General features: G+C 49.6%; 1 protein-coding gene across 4 annotated transcripts in view; it reads right to left on the minus strand.

Moving 5' to 3' along the window:
• The window catches only part of Ntrk3 (neurotrophic receptor tyrosine kinase 3), a 178,328-nt gene that overhangs the window by 47,414 nt on the left and 108,878 nt on the right, over positions 1–22,036 (minus strand). Inside the window, exons 13-14 of one of the 4 annotated variants that reach the window (XM_090321691.1) lie at positions 9,739–9,873; positions 9,039–9,165 (exon numbers count right to left, since the gene is read on the minus strand). The exons of 2 other annotated variants lie outside the window; for them this stretch is intronic. In XM_090321691.1, coding sequence (XP_090177817.1) covers positions 9,047–9,165; positions 9,739–9,873 — 254 coding nt within the window. In that variant the 3' untranslated portion in view covers positions 9,039–9,046. Of the gene's footprint in view, positions 1–9,038; positions 9,166–9,738; positions 9,874–22,036 lie in introns of those variants that run through there. One more of the 4 variants, XM_090321692.1, reaches the window with a different exon arrangement.

Consider the following 22,036-nt stretch of genomic DNA (forward strand, 5'->3'; position numbering starts at 1 on the left):
CGCAAATGAGAACACCCAGAAAACTACAGATCTCCAATAAATACCAGTCCACCATGGGGCCTTCCAGGTTGGTCTCCATAGCAACCTGACAGGGTCAGGTGTGGATAAGCATTCCCCCAGTATGGAAATGACCCAGTGGACAGAACGCCTGCCTCTGATGGCCTGCGGCAGCCAGTGAACAAGGAGTTGAGTAGACCAGCAATGGGGTCAGGCTCCCCAGGTCTGGAAGAGACAGACAGCTCTCTAAGTGATGGAACATTTACCATCTTCATTGACCGTTTTGACGGTGAGATTTCCTGAGCAGTGACTGCTGTCTCTATATCCAAGATGCCCTGATTCCATATTTATAAGAACACCGATGAAGGCCCTTCCCTCTGCTCACCCATCAAACCATCTCCTCTCTTCGTTTCGTATCTCTTCATTCATCTCCACCAGACCCCTCAATGACCTTCAAAGGACCTTGGACAAGAGACAAACTAGAAGGCAACGTCTCACATGTGTGACCATTCGGGTGATAGAAATCAAGCTAGCATACTGAGCTTTTATTGCTCAAGGTGAGCGCGCTTCCACTTGAGCCACACAGCTCCACTCCCAGATACAATGTTCGAAAAGAACAATGGAGATACAATGTTCGAAAAGAAACGTACTCACAAACTTATGAATGTAACTGTAACCTCTCTACACATCACCCTGACAATAAAAATGATAATAATTTTTGTGAAAAAATAAAGCGTCTCGGGGAGTTTTCTGCCCTAGCTGGCTTTGAACAAGGATCCTCATATCTCAGCCTCCTGAGCAGGGAGAGTTGCAGAGTGAGCTGCTGGCACCGTTACAATGCCTACTCTTGAAATATGTGGCTAGTGGTTTCTTCTGCATCACAGAGACCTAAATTTGGTCCTTTACACTCCACAATAAAACCCAGAAATTACCTCCCTGCCACCGTAGCCGCCCAAGGTCCACAAGATGGACACTTCCAGACAATTTTCTACTATTGGTAGGGTGAGTTCAGGCTTCTTTACTCTCGTCTTTGCTTGGGAATTTTGAGCACAGTTGATTCAGTGGCTTCAGACAGGACTATTCGGATGGCTAAATGGCATATGTGTGTCATATCTGGGCTTTAATTTGGACATTGTTTTTCCCCCAAATACGGTGAAGATGAATGAAGAGAGCTCTATAGAAGCCAAACATCATTTTGAGGTTTCAAAAAGTTCTTAGGCATGTGAAAGTGGTCTCTATGGGGCACAAAGCCTGGTCTGGAACTCAGGGCCTACACTCTGTGCCTGAGCTTTGATTGCTCAAGGTTAGTATTCTACCACCTACACCACAGCTTCAAGCGCTTAGATTAGAATGGGGATTCTAATTCAATCTGTGGGGATTATAATGGTCTGAACTGTACATCACAGGAAAGAAGAGGTGGAGGAGAAACATTTGGAAGAAGCTTCCGGGCGGTAGACTAAGTTACCAAGTATAAACAAAATGAGTACATTTTTTTCAGCGTCTTATAACAGGAGTGTCACGGTGACATTTTAACTGCAAAATGTGCCCTGGGTTCTTCAAGGTGCAGGAAAGGAAAAAAGAAAACCACAGATCTAGGAAGAAGAAAGAAAAAAAGCACGGATCGACGTGATACATCCTCAATACAGCGTTGGTTGTTGGGAGGTTTACACGTTCACCCGCCTTCTTTGGGCACCCTCAAAGGGCCCCAAAGTCAAAGGGGGAGCTGAATGAAAAGGCCCCACAAGCAGCTGCAGCTCCGCACGTGTCAAGGGTCTGCAGAAACAATTCGTGGGAGGGGACCAGGAGCACGCATGCGTGTGCCTCATTTCCAAAGAGCAAAGGGAGGCACCGAAGCTTGTCATCCTTTAATTTTTAACTGCGATTTGGAGCTTCTCAGTGGAGTCCAATCACCCGTGCCATATGACTACCAGCAAAAAGCTTTTGGGGGTCTTTTTTTCAGCATCTGAAAAAAGTCACTGACTCTACCCTACACCCCCCAAACCCTCCCCATCACCTGCCAGGAGACCACCAGCACTCCAGTCGCCTCCGACGTTTCTTCACATCTTCTCCCTCCCACATCCATCCCCAATACCATAACGCTTGTGCCCTTTCTCCACAATCCCTCTTTCCCCTGCCAGGAACCAAGAGCCCGTGACACTCTCCATCTAAGAGCCAGCTGGTACCCAGACCCAAAGCAGGCACACGGGGTGGAGCTGGAGCTTAAAGAAACGTGGGCTGGAAGCTGATGCAGGCAGAAAGAAGGGCTGGAGACCTGGAGACCCATAGAGCAGGATATGGATAGGCTTCATTACGATAACAGGGCAAACTGCAAGAGCCACCAGCGGTATGACCACAATCTATGCGCAGTGTCACCAGTCCAAGGCTGAGGGCAGCTGGACAATGTGACGTGTGATGCCATCCCAAGGCCAGGCACGTCTCCACAGCCTGCTGCTACCTCCCGGGCTATAAATAATTCAGAGGGTGTTTTTTTTTCTTTTCTCTTAAATATCACAAAGCCAAGTCAGAATCTTTATATGAAGGATTCACCGTACCCCCCCCTTCCCTCATCTCTCCTTCTTCCCTCGCCGGCCCAGGCAACTCCCAAGAGGAGCACCCCTCAAGCTTTCAACATTTATTCTTTGACATTTCAGACTATTTGTTAGGCAGGGCTGCCTTCTTAAGATCAAAGCCAGAAAATCTTTCGGAGAAGAACTCTGGCTTGGCCCCGTCCAACTGTGACCGCGAGGATCTCTTCACCCCTAGACCTCCCGACAGGGCTTCCATCCTCCTTGACCTCCCCACCGGACAGGCCAGCATATTCAGCAAAAGAAAGAAAGACCCAAGAACACGACGACACCCCCTCCCACACACACACACCATGGTAACTCCAGACACAAGGCCAGGGTGTGTGTTTGACGTATGGATCAGCCACCCTCTTACCAGCTACCAAGAAACAAATATGGACTGTGGAATGGAAACTTACCCCCAGTCATTTTTAGTTTTTGCTAGTGGCAGTGCCAGACCTAGGATCCAACTCTTCATTTCAGTTAGGCTACACCCAAATGAAGTCTTTTCGGCCAGCGTGAGAGGATGGCTGGGTTTAGCGTGGACGTCTGGAGCCCTTGTGTGAAAGGACTTACCATTTGCCTCTGAGAGGTCACAGTGAAGACTGCTTGCTCTCTACCTAACAGCACCCAAGGCCAACTGGGAAGGGGCTAACTGGCTGTGGGTGGTGGATGAACACATCTTGTTTAGTCCTTCAAAGCTTCTGAGCCCACAACAGGCACTCTACCCCCACAGTGTGTACATGGGGGTATATTCGTGTCCAGTTAGATTTGGACACTAAGAGGGGAAAAAAAGGTTTATTTGCAGCAGGTTCCCCAGAGCCTTTTAAGATTCCAATACCAACTGTGAACCTACACAAGCTGGCTAAACCATACAGCGTTCATGGGCTTGTTTTAAGGCTTAATTTTGGATCCTGAGCAAGTCACAGGCCGGAGGAAAATGCGTGGTGCAGCCAGTGAATCTTCATCTCAGTTATCCATTAACCGACATCAGAGGAAAAGATTTCCCCACAAGTGATGGGACAACCATCCCCCAGTAACTGAAGCTCTGCCCTGATACATCGGAAAAAAGCTGAGGTGGCGGCTGAGGCCAATGGAATTATTAATATGGTCAAACAATGCCATCCTGAAAATGCCTGGCAGGGTTATTCTGGACTTCTCAATGACCAAGTCAGCAATTTGGCACAGAGAGCCTTGTACAACACACGCCTCTTATGGCAGCCTGAAGTGCCAAATGGAGCAGACAGCCATAAAGACTGGATAATCCTACGAGTCATTCCAATGTAGACTCAGGATTTAAATTCTCCCAGGAAGGAGCGTCTCAAAATATATACCATGTTAGCCAGCACCAGGCTGCATGAAAGAACAGACTCATTTCCTCAAGAGCCAGCTCTGAATCCAGTTCCTTCTGAAGCCAACGGCCTTGGGTTCAGAAAGACAGCCCTTGGCTGGGAGCAGAGAGAACCACAGATCTGGGTTGCAGTCTTGGTCAGATTGAACTTCCAGATCCTGGTCCAGAGTTGTTCTGAGATTTACTCTGAGGGCTTCTCATTCTCTCCTGGCCGCCTAAGAGAGCTGTTATTATGCATACGTATCTCTATATAAGATATACTATATATCATACGTAATATACAATATAATATATATGTATAGATATCCACATATCATATATTATATGTAATTCACAGTATGAATTTAACAAGTGTCTGGCCTATCTTCTGGAATGTTCTTGCTTATGGGGATTGTTTCTTAGAGAATCCTGGGAGAGGCCTTTACAGTAGTTGGGCCCATAGGACTTACGACCGCAGACTTGATGCTTGCCTTGACCTTCACAGCATGGGAGGGAGGGAAGAGCAGGACTTAGAGATCTCTTGTCTGACCAGTGCTAGGAAAGACCTGGGGTGTGAGAGTTTCCATAGGTCCACATGGCTCCTGTCCCAGAGACTAAACCTTCCTACTTCAAAGCCCTGAACCAAACCCACGTCATGTGTGCTGCCAACACACTCAAGAAGCTGGCTGGGTGAAGTATTGCCCCAGGCAGACCAAAGCCGGTGTGTGTCAGGGGAAGGTGGTGGGTGGCATCTCAGAGCTCTACAGACTAAAGGAGCGCCACCTGCCTCTCCCTGATGCCAGGAGTCACCCCGCCCTTCTCCAGGCTTCTCCCTGCAGCATGGACTCGGGACACGGACAGGGGAAGATCTCTGCACGGGGTGTAGGTGACTGGCATCAGTGAGGTCTCCTGAAAGGCAGGCGCCCGGCTTCCTCCTGTTGCCATGGTAACAGCAGGCCGGCACCTGCAGCCCAGACCAATGGGGAAGGAGGCTGGGAAGACAAGCTTGCTGCAGCTCCTTAGCCACTGGTGCCCGGGTGTTACTTACCAGATTCAGGCTCGGGTGGTGCGTTTTGAGCCAATGTGAATGCCCTGCCTGTTCCACTTCTGCCTTAGTTCAGGAAGCTACATGGCCGGAAGCACCCATGCTCTGAGCTCTTCCAGCCTTCCTTCCTTCCTGTGGCACCCAGAGCCTGTGAGCTCCTGCTTCAAGTCCAGCCTTGACCCGAGGCCAGGCTAGGGCAGGAGGTAGCGGGGGAATGTCACAGCCTGGCTCTCTCCCGTGGCAGAGGAGGTGGAGGTGAAGGGTGAGATGGGAGGCCAGAGGCTGGCTTGGTGGTTGCTTGGCTCAGCATCTGTTCTTTGCTTGGGTGGGGTTCACTTGGCTGAGTTCCAACACACCAAAGGGGGGGGCGAAGAAAGGTAAACTAAGGCAGGTGATCAAGCAACCATCTTTCTCCTACGCTTCGCTGCCAGCCCGCGCTCAACCAGGCACCCACAGTACACGCAGAGTAAAGGTCTCCAAATAGACCTGAGAAGTGGCTCCAGGCTCACAGGCAGTGTCACAGCAAAATCTCAAGGGACCAAAACGCCAGCTTAAGTCGGAGAACGCCACTGAGAACTGCTGCTGGTGAGATCTCAACACGGGTCAAGGAGCTACAAGACAGCCCAGTACCCTGAGCCCCACAAACAGAAGCCCAGTCTGAGCTGGCCCCCTTCCTAGGCTGAGCTCGGCCCTACAGCCTGCCTGCCCTGTGCCAGATCTGCGTGTCTCATATCCACGGCCACTTCTCAGGATGCCATTCCTGACCCTTCTCACTGGCCACACAGGACTCGGTGTCAACAAGGACCAAAGCCACCAGACAAGCCACCTGGTCAACTTTCTTATCCCCTAACTTCTAACCCAGCCCACGCGTGCCGTCCTGGCCTCTCATCTCACCGGTCTGACCCATCCTGCCAGGTGGCTATGTGGCTCTCCCACCTTCTCCAGGAGGCAGGGTCATTTCTAGCCAGTCATCCACCTGTGTACGGCAGCAGTATGCATGAGAACAGCACAAGGCCAACACGGCTCTCCTTTTAGTGTGGCAGTTCTACCTTAAACTCAGGCACCACCAACAACCACAAGCTCTGCGGTCCCACAGACCAAGCACTTGAGACGCCTCTCTTCCAAGTCTGATCCCCAGCCGCTGCCCACAGGAAGAGACAGCGCTAGGTCTACCTCCACCACAGCCCGCTCTGGAACCTTCCTTCACGAAAGAGAGGACTTAACCTGAGTAGACTCAAAGACAAGAATAAATCGAGGGAGACTACAAGCACCAACCTTGCCTGCCATGCTGAATCTCCAACCTGAGTCCACCTGTAGTTATCGTCATGTCATCAGTGACCAGGCTGTACAGCCCTCTTGCCCGGCGTCAGCTGCAGATCTTCTGGGTGCCTAAGTTAACAGAGGGCTTCTGCAACCCAGCGAGCTGGGACAGACTCCAGGGTCCAGCAGTAGGAAAGTGTAACAGTTCATTTAAGCGTCAGAGTCTTGACAGAATCTCAGGGCTTTCCCTCTTCCGGAAGCCCACAAAAGCTGTGTGTGTGTGTGTGTGTGTGTGTGTGTGTGTGTGTGTGTGTGTGTGTGTGTGTGTGTGTGTGTGTGTGTGTCCAGTAATCCAAAAGCTCTTTCTCTGTCTAGGCAAGTTCATGTCCTCAAACTCCACAGGGAAGAAATAAAATCACCCCCACCCCCTCCAGGGATTTTCCTATGGGCTTGCTGCCGAAGCTCTCCAAGTCCCCTTCTCAGGCCTCTTTCCGCATCAGCTGGAAAAGAAGGTCTCCTGAAAGTCAGACATTCTTAAATCTCCCCAAGTCTCAGATGCTCAGCCACCAGAAAAGCCCCTGGACACCAACTGAGTGAGGGTCTCAGAGCCGTAGCGGAGATCACAGGAGTCCGGTGACCGACTCTCGTGTCTGACCCTGGTGATGTGTGACCCTGAGGGTGAACCACATCAGCCCGTCGGAGGAGCCAATCCCTTCTCCACACACAACATACAATGAGGTTTACGACGGGAACAGGATATAAACCAGAGAATTCACTACCCAACAGAGTAATGGATTGTCAACACTTCTGAGAGCGAGCAGAACACAGCTACGTAACTCCTTAAATAAAAACAAAAAAAAAAAAACAGTAGAAACAAGAAAGAAATTGTGGGTCACCGGAAATTTTCTATATCTTTAATATTCTCTGCAAAAAAAAATCCAAATAAGAGGTCTGATCCAGTCATTTCATTAGAAAATAAAGTGTTTATTAAGAAACTATACACTGAACACTCCTATAAGTCTCTGTGGGGACACAACGCCCCATTTGTCTTAGCACAAGGTGAGAAAGATGGCAGAATCAAAGATGCTGGGATGGATGGAGCCTGAGAGGCTGGAAATGAGGTAATGACTTACAATCATTAAAAAGAAAACAGCGTCCTCAAGCTTACTCCTTAAAGCCACACTTGAGAGAAGACTCTGGACCCCAAGTGGGGGTGGGGGGAGTCAGCAGGATGTGATGGGGAGATGAGGGGAACAGGATGAGAGGAGGCCGGAAGGGGCTGGGGAAAACCTGAATCTCAGGTGACACTGTGGGAATTCTGGAGCCTGGACGGTGCCCCGCATCCCAGGTGAGCACTTCAAGTTCTGTGTGTGGAGACAAGGCCCAGCTCTGCAGAACACTCGCCACAAAGAACCAGCGTTCCCAGGACACGGGGAACAAAACCCTTTCTCGGAGCCTTAACTCCCTGAACTTCCTTCCCTCAGCAGAGACCCACGGCCAGACAGTCTGGGCCCAGCCAGAAGCCCACTCAGCCATGGAGGCTGATGTGGAAGGGAGCATGTCAGCCTTTCGTAGCAAGACACCTCATCCTCTTCCCTCTCCCCAGTGGGTCAAGCTGAGAACTGAGGGTAATGGAGGGTTGGGAGACAAAGGGGGAGAGGCGGGGAGGGTTGGCGGCGGAGTAAGGCATGAATGAAAGCAAGCAGAGTGAACATACAGATTGACCAGAAAACAGGGCCACACTCCCGCCGGTGCCACCAGAAGGGGCTGAAGGAGACCAAGTCTGACTTCTCTTCCCCTTCAGTCCATCTTGACCTCGAAATGGCGATTCCACTGGGCTCCAAGAGTTCTGAGTGAAGAATCAGTGGAAGAGGGGGGTGGGGGGCAGAGGGCCCATCCCAGGGCTACGTGCGGACTAGGCGGAAGGCCCTGGGTCCCTGGTAGTCCTAGGAGAAAGGCCAGACCTCCTGCAGCCACCCTCGTCAGAGCTGTGGCTCTAAGGGGGCCAGCAGGAGGAACGTTTTTCCTAGTGTGGCACTCACAGAGCCACTCTAGAGGGGAGGCCGGGACGTGTTTGTGTGTGTGTGTGTGTGTGTGTGTGTGTGTGTGTGTGTGTGTGTGTGTGTGTGTGTGTGTGTGTGTGTGTGTGTGTGTTTCTCCACCAAAAAATACAAACGATAGGAAAAAAACAAAAAAAAACAGCGATAGGCTTCCATTCTCTCCTTGGAGACGTAGGCTGGGGCCCGTGCTTCAGAGGGGCTCCTGTCCCCACCTCTCCTGGGATGCCCTCTGGGTCTCCTCCTCCCCTCTGTAGGTGGCAGGGCTGGTAGCGAGGCCACCAGAGGACAGCACGGCACCCCAGGGAGACCCCACGCTTTTTGGCAGGAAAGGGAGGCCAGGCCATGCCTGGGCTGAACTCATCACACTGTCTGGAGGTGGAGGTGATTGGGTTGATTTTCGTTTTTTGAGAGAGAGAATGACTGATATGTATAGAAAATAGTTCCTGGTCCACAGGTTTTTGTTTTCCATTCTCTCTATTGGCTCTAAAGATGGTGGCAGGAGTTGTCTCATAGGCCAGAAAGGGGGAAGGGGCGGGGGGGGGGGGGGAGAGCACAGTGTTGACTGAAGTAAAGGGGGAGGAAAACGCCCATCTCGTGGTGGTCAAAGGTGCTGTGAGGGGGGCAGAGGCCTCCGGGCCACGCAGTGTCTACTCAGAATCCTCGGATCCAAAAAGACCAAAGACAAAAGACGACGCCTAGCGCTTCCAGTGGCTCTGAGGCCCCAGTCCACCAAGCTGACATCAGAACAAGACCGTCTCAAAGAAGATTTGTTTTGTTTTGTTTTGTGTGTTTAAAAGCCATGACGTCCTTTGCTGAAATAAACACTGACATCCTCAACATAGAGGCCATGGTTAAGAGCCTTAGAATGTCCAGGGAGACTTAGCGGATTCAACATAATTTCTCTGAAACCTATAAGACAAACAAAAAAAAAAGGAGAAAAAAAAAACAACAGAAAAAAGCAAAATAAAGTAAAAACCAACCCCACCCCCTCCCGAAGGAAGATCAAAACTAGGAGTGGAAACAGAGGGAGCTGGAAGTGGGGGAGACTTAAGATCTGGGTACAGATACGTGTATGTACTGGAGATACATCAAATGAATCGCCAGCGGAGGGGAAAACTGGAAACCAAGGCCCTGATGGAGGGAGGAGGAGCAGTGAGTAGTGGGGGTTTGGCCTGGATCCCTTGTGAAAGAGGAGGGGCTAACTCATTCTTCTAGAAGGAAGAACCCTGAGCAAGAGCTGCTTGGCAGATAAGAGAAGGGGCATGGGTACCAGCGTCCTGAGAGCCCCTGGAGGAGACGCCGTGCTTTCCCGGGCTCTGGGCACTACTGACTCTAGAGCTGAAAGTTGCTTCCACTTTTGGCCATGGGGGGGGGGGGAGGGGAGGGAAGGGGAGGTTGGATGTATCTCTGGGGTTTTACGAACTCCAGTGGGCAGGGGCAGGGCCTTGCTGGCATACAGAAACATCAAAGGAGACAACTCACCATGTGACTTTGGGTAAGACACAGCCCCGCTCGGGACCTCGGGATCCTCATATATATAGTGGGCTGATGGAACTAGATGTTCTCTATTGTCCTTCAAGTTTAATAACCCGTGATTGTCTAGGTTTGAAAAGACCCCTGGCAGAAGAGGCAGACATGGAGGGGTATCAGTTAATGGTCAGGATTGAGCCCCAGGTACAAACACATGGTGGGAAGCATTCTGTAGTGCACAGTGCTGCCAGACACAGGCATTCCAGGGAGGGAGGGGGGCAGCTCCTGCAACCACACCACTGGGCCTGTCGTTTGGACACCTAGTTTATTTGAGGAGACACTTTAGAGTCCTCTCTCTGAGTGTCTCACTGTGGTCCGAGAGTCCAGGGAAAATGGTTTGCCTAGCCCCCTTCTCCTTGTCTGCTTGCTCCTCAACCCCCTTCTTGGGACCAGGGAGACCCAAACTATGCCCGTCTGCCATTCTGAGGACTCGGGGAGATACCTGGTCATGTTGGACTCCCCACCTCCCTTACGGCCTCTTATCTCCCACAGAAGGGGTCCAGCTGGTGTTCAAGAGGAGAGCTATGTGACAAGGAGCGCGGATGACATGGCACGGACTCCCTAGGACTCGGCTGACCATGTCAGGGCGTGAACCTCCGGATCCACCAAAGGCTGCACTGCTTGGACGGAAACCCCAGGGCCATGCAGCCCCGGAAGGCTCCCCAAGGGATGGAGGAAAGGTCAGGGGCAAGCCCGGCTGAGCCTCTGCCAAGGGCTCTGAAGCTGCCTTTTCCCCATGAGAGCGGGGATCTGAAGTTTGTTTACCCCGGAGCTCTTTCCCAGGTGGAGCCTCTCCAAGATTCTAAGTGCTGAAGCCTGATAGCAGAAGAGGCACCGCTCCAAAACCTGCCTCAGAACAATCCCAGAGCAGGAAAGAAAAGACATTTACTGGGCGGCAGTGGCGTGGGGGGGGGTAATGGAGAGCCAGGGGATCAGGAGACATGGAGCCCAGAGTGGACACGGGGAAAGAGATGGATGGGCACAGGGCAGGAAGGCAGGCCAGGGAGAGGTGACTCTGCCCACCCACCAGCAGTCCACTGGCCCCCGTGCTGACCTGGGCCTCTATCTGTCAACAGCCTTCCCAACTCCACGGAGCACCGGGGAGCACGGAGGCCCCTCTGTAATTCGGAACAGAGCCTGGCCCTAGGGACTATCTAAACACACATTTCCTGAGAAGCGAGCCAGAGACTCGAGGATGGTGTGGGGAAGGGGGAGGGGGAGGACGTGAAGAGGAGGAGTGAAGCTTCCTCAGGACGGAAGGACAGAAGTTGGGACCCTACTCCTGTGTCCAACGGAGAGCCCACTGCCTCCACAGGGGCCAGTTCCTGCAGCTATGCCCCCACGACAAGAGACCCCGACGCCAGCCTCTCTCTTCCAATGAGTTCAGTCCAGCTCCTAATATCAACAACATCCTTACAACGAGCTATTATTCCACTGGCAAAAACCACATTACTTAAAACTCCTAACTCCTACCATTCTGAGCCTGCAAACCTGAGCCATATGCCTGAGTGCTCGCTCTCTCTCTCTCTCTCTCAATTTTTTTACTTAGTTGTTAGCACTTAAAACTTGGAGAATTACATGAATATCCCCATTTTTAGCTTCCCTTGAAAATCTGAGCCCTGGCACAACATCTCTGCACAGGAGTGAGCAGCCAGCCATGGTGGCTGCTCCATTTACACAAGGCGTGTGTTCTGGAGTTTGTGGTATCTCCCACCACTCCCTTCTGCCTATCACCCCTGAACAAATAAGCACAATACCTGCCCAGTGGGCTAGCCTGCCCACTGGAGCCTGAAACTTCTCAATCGGCGTCAGGTTATGGGTGCATTTTAATGACCCGGGAATTCCCATCCCTCACCTCCATGTGACCGACTGTAATACTAAACGTGTTTCTTCTGGACATGGTTAGGAATTGTGAAGAGAGGTTTGGCCTAGCTCACAGTGGAAGACAGCCAGGGACAAAACTCTACAGGGGAGGAGAGCGCCCTGCTCAGATTCCCTCACAAGAAGCGTGCTGAAGATCACTGAGAGACCTATGGCTCGAACACAGGGTTTGCATATCTTCAGATGGCTGTGCCCTCCTGTGTTTCCCAACTTGTCATACAGAAGGCCAAAAAGCAGAACGGTGTGATGGAGCCATTACAGAGGTCCTGTGTCCCTCTGGTAACAAATGTGCTATGAAGGTCCTTGTAAGCTACAGAAACCTTGAAGCTGTAATGTCCCGGGGTAGACTCTGTGGCTAGGAAGGGTGGACTGGGTGAGAACCTCCCACACATACACACACATTCAACAGGAGGCCTTCAAGCAATGAGTCCAATTAGAATCTCTGACAACCTGCAGCTCCTATAAATCTGCACGTCCTTCCAGGGCTAAATCTCTACCCTTACTTTTTAAGCCTCCAGACTGAGTCCAGGCTGAGAATGAATGTGCACTCAGCTCCTCACTGTTCTGCGGCATCTTCTGGCTCTCGAGCTACTTCTCCCATTTGGGGGTCTGGCTACTTCTTCTGCTTCCTGTGGGGAGGGTGGTTAGCGTGTCCTTGCAGTAGGAGAGGTAAGTCCCTTCGACACGGACTTTGCCGCGTGGTCTTGAGCAGAGCCTGGGTATTTGGAGCTTCTCTCTAGGTGGCCAAGTTGGCCCCTTCACCAGAACCCATTCTGATCCCATCTGCGACGTCCTTCTTCAGTGATTTCCTATTTCCTCAGGGTATTCTCTCCTTTCTGTACCAAAATCCACACACAGCCACCTCCGTCTTTCCACATGCCCACGCCTGTCCTTTCTTCCGATAAAGCTGTGTCCCTGCTCTGCACACCGTCCAATGCCATCCTATCTCTCCCTTTCCCCAAGTGCCAGCCTTTTGCCACCGGCCACACGCTGACCTCTCGCCCAGCCACGTTCTATTCCTTGCACAGAAACCTCAAGGCTTTGAAGGACCCTCTTGGATCTGATCGGGGGTGGGGGGAGCCTTCACAACCACCCCCAGCGCTCCAGGATGTTCATAAAGAACGTGTCAACTCCGGGGTCCTCTTCCTACCTTTCTGCTGCTCCTCTCTCTGGTGGCTTCACTCCCCTAAGGGGGATTCTCTCACCCGTGGATGCTCAGAGTCCCGTGGTGACACCAGCAGCAGTAACACTAGGATCTTGCGAGAAACGCAGGGTCTCAACCTCCCCCCACTCCCCCACCCACCTACCCACCGCTCTCCCTTTCTGAAAGGCCGGCTCTTTATCCACCCTGGTTTCTTGCCAAAGCCTCCCTCGCTGCCCTTCTGTGCACCAAGATGAGATTCCAAATGTGTGTTTTAAATTCTCTCTTGAACACATACCTTTACTGAGATAAATACTTGGGTGTGGGCAGGGGTGTGTGGTGGGGAGGAGAGAATAAAGACAGAAAAATATGGAGACAGAATGGCCTGGCTTTCCTAGCTCAGTCCTACAAAAACCTACCCGTTCTGTGTGACCTAGAAAGCCTGGAGTAAATTACTGAAGATATCTGAGCCTTCAATTTTCTCACGATGAGAGAGAAAATCATTATCTTTATCACAGATGATTTAAAAAAGAACTAGTCAGGTGGACAGCCCAATCACGGCCGAGTTCAACAAGTGCTAGCCCGAGCTCTCTCACAGCCACCCCCACTCTAGGGTGACGTGACAGGGTTGGTCCCTTGGCAGCCTCGCTCCTCAGGCTGAACGTCTCAAGCTGATCCATCCAGCATTTCATTTCCGCCAATCCATGACTGGCACTGATCCTTTACACCTCTAAGGGTTCAAGGCCCCCCTGCGTGCTGTCCAGAAAGCCGAGGCTATCATCTGGGCCCCACCACACTCCCTGTCTCCCAGACCTCCTGCCTTCACACTTTCCGTTCTGGTGGAACTCAGAGACAACCACGCCTCACCCTCCAACTTCTGTCCTTGCTCCCATGGGATGTCTCAGACCTGGTGGTTTATCGTCTAGCTTTTTACTCTCACCCGATTCTCACTCAACCCCTAAATCACCAGCTCCAATCTACTCATGCACACGCCAGTCCTGGGGCTTGAACTCAGGGCCTGGGTGCTGTCCCTGAGCTTGTTTTGCTCAAGGCTAGGGCTCTACCACTTTGAGCCACAGCTCCACTTCTTGTTTTCTGGTGGTTCACTGGGGATCAGAGTCTCCTGGACTTTCCTGCCCAGGCTGGCTTTGAACCGGGATCCTCTTATCTCAACCCCCTGAATAGGTGAGATGCCATCAAAATGCACTTTCTTGATAAGTCACCTGGCAGTTAGTGATGAGTTTCTACATTTTTCCCCAGTTATCTGGAACTCAAAATGCAACAACATGCCATGTTCATTTCAAATTCTGCTGCACTATCTGGGCAACGGCAAAGCCCATCTACTTATAAAAGGTTGTAAATAGCAATTATGTGAGCCTCAGAATAACTCTGTGAGGTACGGGAAGAATCTTTTTAAAAAGGGAGTGATATCTGAATACTAATACCTCTTATCCCTGGATGCCTGGCCATGTGGCATCCAGAGCAAACGTGTTCAAGTCTCATCCTGGTACCCCAGGTGCCAGACTTTTGGTGAGGTCACGGTCATGTTCTCCAGGATTCGATAAGCAGGACGCAAAAAAGGCCAGAGCCTAGCAGGAAATACAATCAATAAAGCCCCAAATCCCCGAGCTGGTATCAATTTTAAGCAGATTATCTTAGATAAGGGTTATGGGCTAATAGAATCACATTGCTGGCTCATTCTAAATTTATAGCCTTAAAAATTAAATAATAGGAGCCTAGGAGTTGGCTTTCCTGGCTCTAAATTCCCACGCTCAGAGATCATGATGGAATTATTGAAAATGACAGGGAGGTGAAGTTGGAGGAGGAGGAGGAATGTTCCTTCAAAACATCTTTCAGTGGCAGCCTGGGTACATAGCCTTCCTTGAGCCCTTTTTTGTAATTTAATAAAACATACACACACACACACACACACACACACACACACACAGTTTGCACACTGCAGTTGTCACAGTCCCTTAAATGTGGCAGATGTCCCAGCGCACGCAAAGCCCTGCCTGCCTTGTGCTCCACCCCTCTAAGTGAGTCCACGGTGTCCAGGGTCTCCTAATCTCCCAGCTGGGATGAAGAGAGGGAGAGGTAACAGAAAGGTTGAACAGAAACAGTGACTTCCAAAAGAAGCCAAAGACCCCAGTGCCAAGAATGGGAGGGCTACGCCTTTCTAACTACTTCACCAACATCTGAACTAGAAACCTTCCAAGAGCCAAGGTGAAGAGAAAAAGGATGGAGACTCACAGCCAACTGAGATCCCACCGCAAGTAATTTACAACAAGGGGGACTAGAAAAGAGAGCCGCCCCTTCCCACCACGGAAGGGGGGGGATCTTAATGAGGAACGATTAATGGTGTGACAGTGGGTAAGGAGGGGTGATAAAGGTGGTTGTCAGCCAGATATACGTGGAGAGAAGGTTCTAGAAGATGAAGGCAGCACGAACAAAGCCTGAGGCAGGCAGGATTGTTAAGGGTTGAATTCTACCTTCCCACCCTACCCCCACCCCCACCCCAAAAATCCATGGCTCCAGTTGCTCAAAGCAGAACTTCATTAGGAAACAGGGTATGTATGCAGATGATCAGAAAAAAATGAAATCATGGTAGGCCCTAATCCAGCTGCTTCCTTAAATAAAGGGAAATTGGGAAACAGAGACAGACAGACAGCGGGGCAGACGAGGCCCAGGGAACAGGAAGTGGAGATCTGGGAAGGCATATTCAAGTCAAGAAATGTGTGGGACTGCCAGCAAACAGCCAGGAACCTGGAAGGGGAGGCCCGGAATAGAGCCTGCCCTTGGGCCTCCTTCTTAACACCTCCAGCCCAGGCCTCTGGCTTCCAGAGGTGAGAAACACTTAAATTCCTTTTGTTCTAAGTCAATCCAACGTGCTTTCTATGGCATCTCTCTCTAGCGAGCTAAAATAGGTGAGTTAAAATCAAGGTAAGCCATGTTACGGTCTCAACATGGAGGTGCAAGATGCCTCTGGGAAAAGACTGGGAGGGGATGAGAGACATTAGGGGCTGAGGCCACCGGTAGGCCTTGAAGGGTTTGAAAGCCAGCATGAGCTGAGAGCAGATAAAAAGGGAATGGAAGAAGAGGACAGGCCAGCCAGCAAGCAGATCCTCACCGCAGCTAACTCTGCTCAACCACCTTTGGTGTACGGTGAGCCAGCGAGGCTGAGTTCCAATGAACTTTATTTATGGACAGTCGAATTTGAATTCCGTAGAATCTTCAGGGATTATGGAAGATGATTCTTCTGCGGTTTTCCCAATCACTTAAAAATGTAAATACCATTCCGAGCTCAAGAGCTCAACAGAAACAGGCGGGCAGGTTGGATTCGACAGGCACCTCGGTTAAAAGGTGACTCTAATCAGGCTGGAAAAGCAAGAAATGAAGGCTAGGATCACGGGATAGCCCAGAGGAAGGATGCCAGAGTAATGAAAAGGCAGAATTTATGCCAGTTAAAACTTGTCATCTGATTAAATGCTAAATGGGGTAGGGGGAGTCGGTTCTGGGCCCTCTCAGGGCTTTCTAGAGTAACCAGTGACCACTAGCCACACCGCAGAACATCAAAAGGCCTCTAGATTTGATAAGACCCGGGGAAAGACTAAGACCAATGACAACAGTATGTGTGTGTGTGTGTGTGTGTGTGTGTGTGTGTGTGTGTGTGTGTGTGTGTGTGTGTGTGTACCGTGGCTGTGGAAAGACACTCAGCAAACAGTCCCAGTTAGACCCTTCGGAGTGAAGTTTTGGGAATAATATACATTTCTATTGTGGGTGTCTTTTTTAAATTCAAGTCAACTCACCCAGTGGTCCCCTATTATACACATTAATTGTCTTTAATCAGATCCTCTCAGGGATGGCCAGAAACGGAAACTGGAGAAATGTCTGCAGCCATTGTGCTAACCAAGAGCAACTCAGAGTCCATTGGCACAATCTCCTGAGCGGCGATCGTGCTAATTAAAGGCCCCCAGAAGAGTCAATATAAAAATGTCAAATGAGATTTGTTCTGGACTTGGATGATTTACTGTCTCCTGAAATCAGGTTGCAATAAGCCTCAAAAAGAAGAGCTGAGCTGGAGGAAGAGGGAGGGCTGGGCTACTGGAGGAAGGCACTTCTATTTTCCAGGTGTCCTTTAACAGGTACAAACCTTCCCTTGGTGATGAAGTCTCCATGAATTCTTTTCTTTTCACTTGCACATCTACTTCTGTGGTAAATCTAAGAAACGACTGTCTAACCCAAGATGGCAGAGGATTTGCTCCTAAGTTTTGTTCTAAAAGGTCAATATTTAGATCCATTCTGAGTTCACTTTTGCAGCCAGTGTAGGATAGGAAGTAGAACTTCCTTTCTTGGTTTGTGAATATCTGGTTATTCGGGTACCATGGGTTGGAAATCCTTCAACAAATTATTTTGGCAGTCTTGCTGACCCTAACGGCCCATCAGTTTCTAGATTTCAACCCAATCCCTCTCTACACGTCTGTATGCATGGCAGGCAGGCATTGTCTCCATAACCACAGCTTTTTAGTAAGTTCAGAAATGAAGGAGTTTATGTCCGCCAACATTTTTTCCCTCCTTTTCTAAGACCGCAAGGCTATTTTGAGTCCCTTACATTTCCATACACGTTTTAGAATTGGCGTGTCAATTTTGGTTTCAAAAAAAAAAAAAAAGAAGCAGTCTGGATTTTCACAAGGATTTTGTTGATTCCTCAACCAATTTTGAGACTACTACCATCTTAACAAGACTAGATTTTCCTGTCCATTTAACAACACACCAGCTGCTGAATGAAAATAACATAAGATAGGAAATACATGAAAACGTATGCTGTATACACAGTGGTAGGGGCCAGTGGGACGTTGTGGGCGCTTTGGAAAGATTCCTGGAGAAGGCTCACCATTCCGGCCAACTCTCATAGAAAAGGGTTTCCTCTCTTATCAGAGATAGCACATGGTTCAAAGTCCCAAGTCTATAAGATAGGCTATTCTGAGTTCTCACCACTCACGCTACATAGCAACGAGGCTCACTCAGGAGAACTGTGCCACTATAATACCTCAAAGGACAGATGTAAGTTCAGTCACCAGGCGGATAACGCGAGACCTTGCTCAAGACACTTTCTCCAGCAGCTGGACCCTGCCCTCAAGGAAATGGAGAAGCTGCGATGGTGTTTATGACCCCCTCTTTCCCCAGCGATGGGAGGCTGCCAAGAATTACAAAGAGAACCGGAGAGCCATATTCAGACCCATAGCCCATCCTACTCCCAACTAGGAATTAACATTAGGAGAACTTCTGGAAACTTCTGTTTCCATCCATCGTATAAATTTGTTTTTTGAATCTTTGAGTGCGAAAGCAAAGCAATAAACAAATAGATGTACAATTTCACTGTTAACCTCACCTTGAAATAAAAGGAAATTGGTTTTGTTTTTTTTAAAAAGCCAACTCAACAGAAAACCTAATATATATGTATATATATATATATATATATATAAACTTAGAAAACAGATTCTAATGGATTATTCTTAATTCTTATGAACTGGAATGGCTTAGTCCTACGGAACCAATGAAAAATAAAAAGAAGCCGGTTCCTGTGGCTCACGCCTGTAATCCTAGCTACTCAGGAGGCTGAGATCTGAGGATCATGGTTTGAAGCAAGCTCTAGAGATGAGCCGTTTCTCTCCAATTAACCACCTAAAGCTTGGAAGTGGTTCTGTGGCTCAAAATGGTAAGCATGCTAGCCTTGCCTTGAGTAACACAACTCACGAGACAGCACCCGGGCCCTGAATTCAAGTCCTAGAACCAAAAAGAAAAGGGAAAGAAAATGAAAGAAGCCTGGATATCCAGGTAAATCTCAGCCTACTGTATTCAGAATTATTTTAAAGCAGATTTCTGCATAGCTTGCACAGGAGAAAACTTCTGTTAAATAATCCTTTGTCATTATGAGACGATGAAAACTTTTTCTTGCTTGAAAAAAAATAAAAAATAAAGCAGATTTCCGGTGCCAGAAGAGGAAGGACGTTTTGCTAGCAAACTCAAACCCAGACACCAAAGTGGCTGGCATTTCGCAAAATCTACCAAAGCCAGATATGGGAAGACTTTGAGGTCCACAAAAAAAGCCTTGGCTCTACCAAACAGCCACAGAAACACGTGGCTTAGAGTTGAATGGGGCCAGAGAGAGATAAAAATGCCATTGGATTCTCTCACTGAGCCCTCCTGAGACTATTCTATTCATGCTAATCATTCATCGTCCTCTCATAGCTGTGGACCACAGGGAGAATGTGCTGGACTGGAGGTGAAGATGCAGCCACCTTGAAACACTACTCTGAACGTATTAGGTAAACTATCCACATCTTTAAGCCCCCAAAGCGAATGCTAGTGTGCTTTAAAAGGGGGTACCGAAAAACACGCCTGAACTGAGAATGACCTGTGTACCAGGCACTGTTCTAGGAAATTGCCAGGTTTATTTCCTTTAGAACCACACAATCCCATGAAATAGGTTCCGGAATTTAATCTTACTATCCAGAAACCACGGCACAGATAGGAGATTAAATAACTTACCCTACGTTCGTTCCACCTTCACTGAAAGACAACAGAGACCTGAGGCCCAGTTGGGAGCCTGTAGCCTAACACACAGTTAATTACTACAACATCCTGCTCTCCCAGGATGCCAGAGGGCTGGGAAACAACATTTTAATGCTACAACTGCTAAGCCAGCGCAACATATGGTGGAACCAAGCACGCTCTCCATAAGGAAAAGTCAAGCCTGGTAAAAATCCTAAAGGAGTGAATGGCTCAGGGCTGTGGGAACCAGAGTGAAGAGAAAGGAGAAGGGGGTGGACAGGACAAGGGGCAAATGGGTGGCACCCCCTGGACGCCATGGTGACAATAAATGACACAACTTGTGGGTGGGGATGGGAGGGGAAAACTGGGAGAGAGCAAGGGAAGGGGCAACGCTGGATTGTTCACCTGACTTATGTAACTGTCACCCCTCTGTACATGACCTTTACACTGACAATAGAAAGAAAATTCCATGTAGGCAACTGGGGGGGGGGTCCCCTGAAAATCCTAGGAAAGAAACTTAGAATATACTGAATAATATTCTTTAAAGAGACAGTCACAATTATCTGCTACTTTCACACACACACACACACACACACACACACACACACACACACACACCAACACATTGCCAAGCGTTATCAAAACACACCACCAACAAGCTACAAAGGAAAGAACGCAAGTCCTGCTCCCCCACCACCAGCACCACAACTAGGTAGACTGCACCTCAAACTCTATAACACCCCATTTCCCTTCCACTCAGATGTCCATCTCTGACCATCCACTAGCAACCGACCAGAGGCGGGGTAATGAATTTGCAGAGATGTGTCCTCAAGCAGACATGGTTACGTCCAAGGCTAAGGCGCGCATGGCACATTTCTTTAAGGACCGTCTAGGCTCCTCTACGCGGATGTGCACCAGGACTTTGTGGGAGGCAGACAGCGAACTTGTTTCCGGGGACCTCTTCCCTCAAGATCTCACAGGAGCAGCTGTGTTCAGAATCTATCCCGTTACCCAAGAAAAATACCTTTTGTATGCAACCTCTCTAGTTAAGGCCTCTCTCTTCTCTCTCTCCACCCCCCCACGAAGTATAACTTGGAAAGGGACTGTGAATGGCGCTGGGGTGAAGCTATTAGTATCTTATACGTCTCAGATATCTTTCTAGACAAAGTGCTTTTTCGGCTTATCAGTGGAGGCAGCTTCCTTCCAGAAGCATCTGTCTCGAGGCTACCAGGAACTGGTGGAAAGGAGACTGACAGATCATCAGGCAGGACCACAGTTCGACAAAAAGAGGGCTCAGCAGAGAATAAGCTCAAGGAAAGCCAGGAGATGAGGGGATGGCCTTACTTGGGGACGAAAGCCAAGAGGCATCTGCTCAGTGACAGAGGAGCCGGCACACAGCACAGACGCACCACTTGAGAAGACAACACAGCTGGGGTTGTCCACATCTGTACGCATGCCAGTTCACCACTTCACAGCCTCTGGTCACCACGCTGTACTGGCAGCCCCACCTTAGAGACGCTCAGCACCAAGGATACGTTGCAGAGACGTGTCGTGGAGGTAAATCTCACCCGAGCCAGCTCACCACAAAAGTCGGTTTCCCTTCTCAATCCCAGTCTCTCGTCACTCGTGAGGGCTGAGCTCGTCCCTACCTGCAGTGAATCCTTGGCTTAAACAGATGCTATAACCCCCGATTCGTGCTCCATTATTCATAAACCCATCTCAGTTACTGAAATAGTATCCTGACTATTACCAGGAAATGGAATAACAAGACCCACCTTCCATGGGCATCGCCTTCCATCAGGCTCCCTTCTAGAAGATTCCTTTCCCATTAAGGGCAGCTCAGATATCCCAGACTTCACAGATCAGCCTCTCTAACACCACCTCCCCGCGCCCCCCCATACCCAGCTGCCCACCTCCTGGACTCATGAGAGAAAGAGAGCGAGACGAAAGGACTCTCGGCTGAAGAAGGACTTCAAGCTTGCATCTCTGCTTTGCTGCCCTGACCTCCACCCATGTGAATTTATGGCGGAGAGAGCATGACCATCGTCCTTGATGCTTTTAAAGATACCTGGAAAAACCTCCAGCTTCGTGACATATTCAAGGACTTGAATTCAGCAGCTGGTTACCGATAAGAGGATAGTTTGTGATGGTGGTGGCATGAGTTGACTCGTATGGTCACATGCAGGGCACTTTACACACCTCTGCCTCATCCTCGAGTAACATCCTATTCCTTCTGTAATATATTATCACTACACGCAGAACATATCAAGTCCATCTGCCCTGTCCCTTGAGTTAAAAGAAAAGAGCGTGTGAAGAAGGAAGGCAGAGGTGCAGGGAAAGAAATATTGAGTGATTGAGTGGAGAGGAACACAGGATGGGAACACAGAACGGGGGGGGGGGAGGGAGGGAGGGAGGTCAGGTGAGAGCAGCAGTATGAATGAGGCGGGGGGAGGGGGGGGCATGAGGGAATGAAGGACAAGGGGGATTCCAGCAAGAAGGAAAAGGCATGCTCTGTCAGGGAGAACTGGCCTCGGTGTTTCAGCTGGCAGCCGCTGCGCAGGAATATAAACCAGTTTTGCCAGCAATTTCTACTTCCAGAGAAACTAGAAATATGTGAATCTTTTCAAGATGTATTTGTTAGCAACCATTTTTTTAATGTGCTATGCTTTCTTC

This window comes from Megascapheus bottae, chromosome 30 (genome assembly GCF_031878675.1).
Source record: "Megascapheus bottae isolate mThoBot1 chromosome 30, mThoBot2.hap1, whole genome shotgun sequence".
NCBI lineage: Eukaryota > Metazoa > Chordata > Mammalia > Rodentia > Geomyidae > Megascapheus > Megascapheus bottae.